The sequence below is a fragment of the Impatiens glandulifera genome, chromosome 2, assembly GCF_907164915.1.
Source record: "Impatiens glandulifera chromosome 2, dImpGla2.1, whole genome shotgun sequence".
NCBI lineage: Eukaryota > Viridiplantae > Streptophyta > Magnoliopsida > Ericales > Balsaminaceae > Impatiens > Impatiens glandulifera.
The window spans coordinates 19,906,935-19,917,879 of NC_061863.1; the positions used below are offsets into that span (position 1 = coordinate 19,906,935).

Sequence of the window (10,945 nt, forward strand, 5' to 3'; positions counted from 1 at the left end):
ATTCCAATACTAGTTGCTACAATTTCTCAAATGTTCTTTGGGCAATGCTTATAGAGAGAAATTCAAAATGATTGGTTCTCCTTTATCGAATTAGTTGAAATATTTTTAATCCTTATATCCCCGATCGTTTGACTTTTTTAAGGTCGATTTGGTCCAAAATGGTTAAGTTATCAATTTCCACTAAAATCAAATGAAAATATGCTTCTACATGTCGGTTGCACCAAGAAGGGATCTATGTTGCAAGAACGAGGCCCAACCTTCTACATGGGCCTGGGACGCTCGCTTGCATCCATGCATGGACCTATCGTTGTCGGGCGTTCCATTCGGGCATGGGCCTGGGTTTGCTGCCTAACTAGTCTACCTCGGCCTGAGCATAGGTTCCACGTCTAGATTCAGGTCCTCCATGCCTAGACCGTATCTTGACTGCACACAAGTCCATTGACCAACCCGTCTAGGCCTGAGTCTGGGTTTAGGTCATGCACCCATTGACCCACACTTTGGTTCTTTGACTAGGTCGCTTGTTGGCTCGCCAACACACAACTATGTGGCCAACTCTTTTTTTTCAAATATGTAAAAAAAAATAAAATAACATTAATAATAGATAAGTTCATCAAAACTAACCTATTTAACAACTTGTTTATTTTTTATACACTTTGGGTTTTGCTTAAAATATAGTATGAAATTAATTGTTTTGTAATGCGGTTGAGAGACGACATCGTCTCAAAAATAATTATTTATTTTTGTATCTGTGCAATCCACATATTAATTTAAAGCAATTATTTATTAGTTTGACATAATTTAAATAAATAAAATTTGGTGAATAAAATTTGAGTATATACACAACTCACCTTAAAAAATCACAAGATTTTTTTTATTCTAAGTACTCAATCATTCTCACGATTACCTCTTACCTCATCTTTCTTAACTCGACTTTAATATGCACATTTCGATTTACCAATCTTTGTAATCTCACTTCGAGCATTTTGCACTTAATTATTACATTATTAATGGCATTTTCTTATTTCGATCAACCAAGCATCTCATTCACGTATATAACCGTTATCATCCCTTACTAGCATGAATCTCATGCATTTGCACAGATAAGAATATATAAAATATTATTTATCTATAAATTTTTTATATAAAATTAATATTATTCAAATTTAATTAATTTAAAATTGGTTTTAGTTTATAAAATTTAAGTTTAATCTTAAATTTAATATTAACATATATTTTATCCCCTCAGCGCACCCACTTAAACCCTCAATTGATCATCATCTTGTGACTCACATTTTTTCATATTTATTTTTTATCCACTCGACAAACCACCCACCAATCTTAGTCGACCTAACCCCTCAGTTGCCCTCATCTTGTGACTCACACTTTTTCAAATGCATTTTTTTATCCACTCGACAAATCATCCACCAATCTTAGTCAACCTCAATTGATGACATACCTCTTATATCTCGTCAAACTCAACCACTAACCCTCCAATTGATCTTCATTTTGTGACTCACACTTTTTCATATGTCTATATATCTCATTGGCAAACCACCCACTGACCCTAATCTTGTGACTCACATTTTTTTATATGCCACTATCCGGCCTTGACAAACCACTCACCAATCTTAGTCAACCTCTCTTTTACTCCCACGTCAATAAATCAACAATAACCACCACCCGACATTCATCTCGTGACCTCACACTTTCAAATGTTCATCAAACCAACTATTAATTCCAACCTCACATTCGAAAAACCACCATCGCCCGACCTCTAACTGTGACCTCACACTTTCAAAAGCTCTCTAAACTAACCACTAATTTCTACCTCACACTCGACAAACTACCCACCACCTGACCTCCATCTCGTGACCTCACACTTTCAAATGCTCGTCATATCAACCAGTAATTCCGACCTCATACTCAACAAACCACCCACCACCCGACATTTATCTTATGACCTCACACTTTCAAATGCTCGCCAAACTAATCACTAATTATGACCTCACACTTTCAGATTTCTATCATTTGTTTAAAAGTTGTGCCACCATATATTATAGTTGGTTTTTAAACTCTGGTCTTAATCATTAAATGTAAACACTTAAACCGCCAGACGACTTATGATTGTTAAAATAATTTTAATATTTTGTGTATGTATATATATTTTGTATTTATTATTTATTACCAATTAGTTAATTTTTATATTAATATAAAAATTATTTATACTCATCAAGAAGATATTATATATATATATACGATGAGAGAAAAAATGTATGATAAAAGATAAAATGTATTTATATAAAATTAATGATGAAAAATAATATAATATATATTAGGTACCACCACCCGATATTCATTTTGTGACCTCACACTTTCAAATGCTCGTCAAACCAACCATTAATTCTAACCTCACACTCGACAAACCACACACCACCCGACCTCCATCTCGTGACCTCAAACTTTCAAATTCTCGTCAAACCAACCATTAATTCCGACCTCCATCTCGTGACCTCACACTTTTAAATGCTCACCAAATCAACCAATAATTCCGACCTCACATTTTTAGATGTCTATCATTTGTTTAAAAGTTTGGCCACCATATATTATAGTCAAGAATACATTCTTGAAAATATAAATTTGCATGTTTTAAGATTTGAACCCTAGTCTTAAGCATGAAATGTGAACACTTAAACTGTTAGACCATTTATGATTGTTGAAATAATTTTTCTATTTTGTGTATGTATATATATTTTGTATTTAATATTTATTACCAATTAGTTAATTTTTATATTAACATAAAAATTATTTATACTCATAAAGAAAATATTATATATATATACATAATGAGAGAAAAATGTCTGATAAAAGATAAAATGTATTTATATAAAATTAATGATGGAAATGGAAGAAGGGGTACTATTCTAGCATGATCCTTGGCTGAATAATATTCTCATTATATTCAAAGAAGAAATGCAAGGAAACAGAGTTAGAAGAGAATGCATCAAACACTCATTTAGAGACATCTATGAAGGTAAATTTGATTCACTTCTGAGGCGTATTCCAGAAGGTGATAGAATCTTAAACCTAATGAGACAGAAACAACTCAATGAAAGAAATGATGAAATATGATGGAAAACAGAAAACAACGAGAAGTTCATTATAAGAAAGACATGAGAAATGGTTAGAACAAGAAGACATGAGGTAGATTGACATAATGTGGTATGGTCTCCAAAGATCATTCCTCGTCGCCAATTTATTCTTTGGCTGGTATACAGGAAAAGGTTCACAACAAAAGACAGAATTTGAAAATACATAAACAATCCTAATATCAATTGTGTCCTATGTTCGGGAGTTAAGGTAAGCATAAACCATTTATTTGAGGAATTCTCTTTTGTAATACAAATCTGGAGGATGCATGCTTCAAACATGAACATCATCAACTTTCAAGGAACATGGGAAGAAATCTAAGAGTGGATGAAGAATAAAGCAAAAGGAAGATCTTTCTATGTAAATATGCTGAAATGCTACTTTGGAGCAGTAATCTACAATATCTGGAAAGAAAGAAATTCAAGAACTCATAGTGGAAGAAGTAGAATTGTTAAAAATATTTGGGAAGATATAACTTCAGATGAAAATGCACTCATTCAATCTTGGAGAGGAATCGAAATAAATGAAGATAATAGAAAGCTATGTTAGATATGTGATATTTTGTTTGAGAAAGTCACAAATAGAATCAAAGTAAAAACGTTATAGGCGTTAATTGATTGTTGTTGTTGTTGTCGTCTATAATTCAATTCTTGTTTCATTGTCAAATCTAGAAATTGTCTAGATATGATCTTAAACTTTTGTATTTTTTCCTTTTTTTGAATTTTTTTAATAAAATGACACTAAACTGTTTTCCAAAAAAAATGATGAAAAATAATATAATATATAAGGTAATAAATAAATATAAAATTATAAATGTAGGTGCATTTATAACCAAAAAAAATTGTTTATATATATAAATATAAAAATTATGAATGTAGGTGTATTTATAAAAAAAAATTGTTTATATTTTGAATTAATATTAATATAGATAAATTTTTAGATGATATATATATATATATATATAGTAATGAAAAACAAAATTTAATTAAGAAATAGAGAGTAGGAGGGAGGAGAGAAAATACTTAATAACGTGGATTATATACATAATGACGTGGATTAATGTGGTACTTATTGACTTTAAGTATTATATATATATTTCTCATTACTAATCTCGTCAAAATTTAAAATTTTTGCACACAACCATGACCTTTTATTTTTATCACTCAATCATTTCATTCACATATTTAACAACTAATATTCTTTATTTTTTAATCGAACTCTTATTACTAATTTTGTGAATTTATTTTAAGCACTTGCTCCCTGACTCATCTTTTACTCTCACTTCGAACATCTGTCTTTATTGTATATTCTTAACACTTTAATCTGTAAACCATTTAATATCGTTGATTTATAATTATATTTTTTTTTGTATGGATATATAATTGATATGATTAACAACTCAAAATTATCATGGAGACGAACTCGAAGAAATTTTGATATAAGTTATTTCACTACAACAAAACATACTTTCAGCGACCCTTATATGCCAACCCATATTAAGCGTGGGTAAAAATTAAAAGAAAAAAACTTTTGCCAACCTTTATATCTATACCACCACCTTAATTTTTTTTATATACCAACTTTGTAACTTTGTTAAAACCTTATAATTTAAATATTCTAAATTTTAATTATTCTTATGTTTTATTTTTAAACTTTGTAAATATATTTTTTTTAATTTTTTTAAAATTAAATTTGACTTAAAATTTTGTTAATATTAAAAATTAATTAATATTTTTTATATAACATAATTTTTAAACTTTTTATAGTATTATTAATATATGTCTTTTATTTAATTATTATTTAAATTTAATTAAACTAAAAGTAAAATATGAGAGAGTTCATTAGTTTCTGAAGTGTTAATATGACATTTATCCCACATCGGAGAAAAAGAAGAAGTTTTTGGTATATAAAATAGGAGAGAGTTCATTAGTTTCTGAATTGTTTTTAAGGTTATAATGTGTTGGAATATGGGTTCACACTAAGGGTTTAGGGTTATGTTCATTAGGTACATGAGAGATGAAGGGCAAATGTGAAAATAGTAGAGATAAAAAAATAACATCTAAAATGAAAATAGAAAAAAACAAAATTTAAAAAATAGTTTAAAAATAAAATAGACTTTTAGCGACGTTTCTTTAATTTTGCCAACGCTTAAATAAGCGTTGTTAAAACTTTCGCCTTTCGGCAACGCTTGTACCGACGCTTAAATAAGCGTGGTAAAAACATGCGCCCACTCTGCTTCTGGCGACGCAAGAATAAGTGTCGGTAATGTTTTTGGCGACGCTTTTAAAGGTCGGCAGAAGTCTTTTTAAGCGTTGCCGAAAGTCATTTTTGTTGTAGTGTTTTTTATAGTAATTTCATTTTCTGAATAGAAAATTATTGTATAATGGAATTACTAAATATAATTGAAATTTTATATATCACAATATTATAGAATTCGAATAAGGATATTTTAGGATTTAGATCAAATCATATTTCCTTGATCAATAAGGCATAGATTGAGAAGTGTGTTGATTCACCTGCGGTTATGTAGGCCCACCACCGCCCAAGTCCTGAAAGTGGCATTAAAAACTTGCCGAAACTGAAACCCTGCCAATTTGACTATTTTTTCTTTTGCGGATGGTGGAGCAGGAGAGCAATTTAAGAATTGAAAGTTTGAAACCCTATATTGAGCGTACATTTGTCAAAAGAAAAATTGGTAACCTTTTTTTTATTATTATGACAAATATTAATTTCTTGTTAGGCTTTTTTATATATTTAATGATATGAATTATGAACTTTCATATTCTTATGTTTAGTCATAATGTATATTTTTTAATTAAACTAGCATAATGTCCTTACAAAAGGATAAATATAATTCACATTTATAAAGTTCAAATAAACAATTTTCATATATTTATCGTCGCCATTATTATTATTATTATCGTTTTTATCGTCTTCACCATCTTTTTCGACTATACTATCTATGGTATGAACATGAGAGACTTCAATTATTGAGGCAATCTAGTGGTCGTCTTACTCCTCTCATTCAACGTTGTTTTGTTATTCATCAAAAAAGAGAAAGATGATAACAAATTTGATAAAGAGACATTCATTTAATTTTTTCTCATTAGTTCACCAATTTTACCATCATTTCTCGGTCAACCAAAAGTAACATTTCTTAAATAATAGACATATCATATCAAGATGACATTATTATGAGTGGTTTTAAACTTCTATTTATTACCGTTTCTTGATTTTGATGAAGGAAACTTAAGCATACAAGAAGACTCAGAAACATTTGCAGAATCTGTAATCATAAGCTCTGAAGACCTACTTTTATTAATGAAAGATGAACCATTTGAACAATTGTATGGTTATATCACTCTTTAATCATTCATTGCACGTGTGTTTCCATGATCTTGTTCCTGAGGTTTGAACCCAAAAAACCTCAACTCCCAACCTAAAACATCTAACTCCCAAACACACTACATTACATTTATTAGATTAATAACTATTTAAAACATGTTTCAACCTTTTCTTAGAGAAATGTTATAGTATTTGGATATCACCTATTCACCTTACACTTCATCAAATTTTCATAAACATAAAATTCTGGAGCCACCATCATCCTCACCTCTTTGGACACCAGTTTTCGGCATCTCCCCGCCCATATCCTCCATATAGATTGAATGCGAGGATAAAAGCAAAGAGAGTGGCTAGAGAGAAGCGAGAGGAATTTCATCATTGCATCTGGAAGCTTTTTGGGATTTTTCGGGCTAATGTTGTTCTTAGGCTTTGGGATACGGTTTGCTAGACCGATCATAAGTAAACTTCCATTCTCCCTATAACTTTATTTATCAACAAAAATGTAAGTTTCTATTTTTTGGGGAGGAAATAATTTATATTCTTAGCCTTAATGGTTTCATGTTATGATGTTATGATGATTTGTTGATTTGAGAACATTTCACATTTGATTGTCGAACTATCTATTGTAGTATATTCGATTAATTCATCACAAATCGAAAACGCTAAAATCGGGTCAAAATGTTAGGATGTTGAATCGTTGTTCTTGAATCCTTACTCAAGAAAAATGGTTCTTAAACTTTCTCCGGATTATTTGAACTTATTGACATTTTCAGGGGCAAAATTTTCGAAAACTAAAGAGATAAATATTAGAAAGGAGATCTATGATTTATAGCAATTGTTAAAGAAAACAATTAATCAAACTTAAGAGATGTTCTCAAGTGAAGATAAGATGAGATTTTAACCAATGAAGCAGACACAAATGATCCCTCAAAAACATAATCAAACATCTGAAATTGTCTCAACTGGAAATAAAAGGAAAGAGTTAAAAACAATAACAGAACAGGCAAATGGTCATGACAAAAACTTCCAATAAAATGCAGTAATGCATGCATAGTGAAGAAAACCTAAGCAATGTTGTTCACTTGAAACTTGTTAATGAAATGAAGGATGTGGGCATTGATTTCCTCTGGTTTTTCTTGATTAATGAAGTGGCCAGCTCCTTCCACTACAATAATTTGATCAAGTAACGGCACATCCCTCTTGAAGCTTCCTCCATGAACATACTCCTTCACTCCTGGAGTAGTGTAAATCATGTCTAGGTCACCAACTATGAACTGCACCGGCACCTTCACCTGTGCTCCGTCCCATGCAGCCGTAAGATCCCAGTTTCTGCATGCCATATGACATCAATTAACAAAAATAGAAAAATAACAAGAGAATGTGATCAAGGGGAGTCTATATATATAATCCACACTCGAGTCAAGCATGATCGGATATAAGGTAAGGCCAACCATGCGACCCTCTAGAAACCACACCTCTCATTGGCACCCAAAATAAAAATAATAAATACACTAACAACTTTTGAACTTTGGTCCACAATATTCAAAGATGGCACTAAAATAAGGCCAACCATGCAGACGCCTAGGGCCATCCCATCCCACAAGCACCCAAAATAAGAAAAAATAAATAAAAATGGACTAACAAAGTTTACGGGCAGATCTGTCTCCAAAGCAGTTTCCTGAATGTAGCACACTTTAAAACAATTGGAAAAATTACACATTAAATGTTGATATAGGACTGATATTAATTATAAAATAAACTAAGTTTTGAAATGTAACACATATAGAGACACGTAAATCTGCCAAAAAAATTTGAACTAAGGCCCCTAAGTCAAGCCAACCAAGCGGGCAGTTTAAAGTCATCCCTCCCATAGGCACTCAAAATAAAAAATACGTTAACAAGGTTTGAAGTCTCGGCTACATTATTCACTACCGACCCTGAGTAAGATCAACTAGACGACCTACTCTACATAGAGCCACAATATATGTTAACTTAATATTTAACCAACTAAACTAAATTTTCATTTGTAATACCAAACTTCTTATTATAATTATTCACTTAACATAAAATATTTCTAATGAAACAAAGTATAATTAAGAACAAATTTATTTTTTTGGGTTGGTTAAGACAACCCAAATCTAATGACCGGTCTCATGATCATACTTACAAATCTAAAGCTCGGTAGTAATTGAGTCCTCCAGTGAAGCCTTTCTGGTCATACTTGTCGGCATAGAAACTTAGATCATCCTCCGAAAGCCAAGAAGGTAATGTGGAGGAAAGAAAATCGCTTGAAATGCCGAAAGGGTTACCCTTGGGTAGGAGAGGGGGCCCTGGAATACGATCTGTTAGGATCTTCTTTAGTACTTGACGCGTTCCATACTCAGCTATCTCACCTTCAATCTCCCCTGGTACCTGTCCATGATTATTTGGATCTAAATTTTATTGCTTTTTTGGATTAAAGAAAATGGATGTAAAATTCAATTATTTGCTAAAAACAAAAATTATCAATATTTTAAAATAATATAGAAAAATGAAACATATTTCATATTTTAATAGATTGTTTTTAAATAATCTCAAATAAGTGGAAAATTTATTGGTATGTGTACACTTTCTTGATTTTGTTATGAATCTTAAATTGGATGGAGAATAAATTATTATTTTTTATAATTTTCTAATACTTAATAAAAAAAATATTAAAAAAATCATTGGTAATAGAATTTTTATTTATGTTGGTCTAGTATAAAAAATTATAATTAAGCTCATTTTTCATTTTGTTTTTTTACGACTTTTTGGAAAAAAATTTGTTTTTTTAACAACTTTATTTTGTTAGTATATAATATTTAATAACTAAATTTATCAGCTAAAATATTAAGATATTCTTATTTTATATTTATTAAATTTATACTTTAAATTAAAAATTAAATATTTATCTTAAACAAATCTCAAGTGGCTAATTTTCTTTATCAAGTAAGATTTTTGTTACACAAAATCTAATAAAATCCTAAAAAAACTAAGATAAAATATAGTTGTAAAGGTTGTTTGATGTAAATTATTTTTTAATAATTCCACTTTTGAAAAAAAATAATAATTAAATTATTAAACATATTTGTCTTTAATATATTAAAATATTATATTTTATTATTTGAATTAGATCCAATTATGTTTCATCAAACAAGGCCTAGTAATTCTTGCCAAAATTCAAAATAGAAAAGAAAAAAAGTTTCCAAACAAGGCCTCCATATTAATTCACCTCTGGTTATTGTAGACCCATGTCATGAAAGTGGCAATAAAACCTACCAAAACTAATGAAACCCTAACTAGCAACTTTTTGTTCTTTGTGGATAGGTTGGTTATTTATTGCAAATGCAGGTCATTAATAGTTTTTCTCTTCATTATGACTATATATATCTTAACTATAAAACAAAAAATGAAAAAAATTATAATTTGAAATAATATAAGTAGAAAAAAGGATAAAAAAAAATAATTAAATGAGAAATCTACAAATAAAATAAGATTTGTGACTAAAAGTATTTAAAAAAAAAGTTAATTAATTTATAAGCCAAGTAGCTCTTCAATCATTTAAATAATTCTCTCACTTATATTTTCATCAATCAAATCAATTAAAATACTATATATTATATTTTAAAATAAATATCTTTTCATTAAATATTAAAACTATTTAAACTTTCTCATCAATAATCCAACTTTCATATTATTCAACCCTAAAAAAAGCCTAAGAAAACAGAAAGAAAAGAAAAAGGAAGGAGAAAAGAGAACCTGAAATCTGCACATATAATAATCATCTCCAAAGAACGCACGCATGGCCGCAACAGGTTTAATATTAAGAAGTCTAGGTCTGAATGGAACAGTAATTGAAATGAAAGCTTTGATCAAATCAGGTCTAAACAAACACAAATACCATCCTATTAAAGCTCCCCAGTCATGTGCCACAAGAAACACTTTTTCCTCTCCCAAAGACTTTATAAGACCCACCAGATCCCCAACCACATGATGACATGTGTAACTTGTGATGCTCGCCGGAGCTTCTGTATCTCCATACCCACGTAAGTCCGGTGCCACAGCACGGTATCCTGAGGCCGCAAGTGCTGTGATTTGGTGACGCCAAGTGTACCAAAACTCAGGGAAACCATGGAGCAATAGAACCACCGGTCCCTCCCCTTTTTCTGCTACATGCATGCTTATTCCGTTCACATTAATCGTCTTGTGTTTTATCCCTTCCATTTCTTCTTTCTTTCTTTTTCTCTCTCTAGCTCTCTTCTTTACTCACTGTTTGGGGAACTGTCTTGTAAATTGTAGTGGGTATGATTCAATTCTTTCTTTCCTGCCACCATTCAACAACTTATCTAATAAATAGATGAATTAAGAGGAGAAGGGCTTGTTTGATCTTGGATTAGTAGAATAATAATTGTGTATTTGAGGAAAAGGAATAATA

The 10,945-nt window shown here is 30.4% G+C and overlaps 1 protein-coding gene across 1 annotated transcript; it reads right to left on the minus strand.

Moving 5' to 3' along the window:
• Window positions 1-7,544: 7,544 nt before the first annotated feature.
• On the minus strand, window positions 7,545-10,734 carry LOC124927906 (epoxide hydrolase A-like). Its single transcript, XM_047468411.1, has 3 exons — window positions 10,270-10,734; window positions 8,660-8,904; window positions 7,545-7,821 (listed from the first exon to the last, which is right to left on the minus strand). The coding sequence occupies exons 1-3, from the start codon at window positions 10,732-10,734 to the stop codon at window positions 7,557-7,559; spliced, it is 975 nt and encodes a 324-aa protein (XP_047324367.1). The 3' UTR covers window positions 7,545-7,556.
• Window positions 10,735-10,945: the final 211 nt, after the last annotated feature.

What these genes read in the sequence shown, in the direction of transcription:
- LOC124927906 (XM_047468411.1), bottom strand. Translation starts at nt 10,734, where the DNA reads ATGGAAGGGATAAAACACAAGACGATTAATGTGAACGGAATAAGCATG. An exon ending in ATTATATGTGCAGATTTCAG is followed by an intron (nt 8,905 to 10,269) that starts GTTCTCTTTTCT and finishes AATCATGGACAG; the next exon opens with GTACCAGGGGAGATTGAAGG. An exon ending in TACTACCGAGCTTTAGATTT is followed by an intron (nt 7,822 to 8,659) that starts GTAAGTATGATC and finishes TATGGCATGCAG; the next exon opens with AAACTGGGATCTTACGGCTG.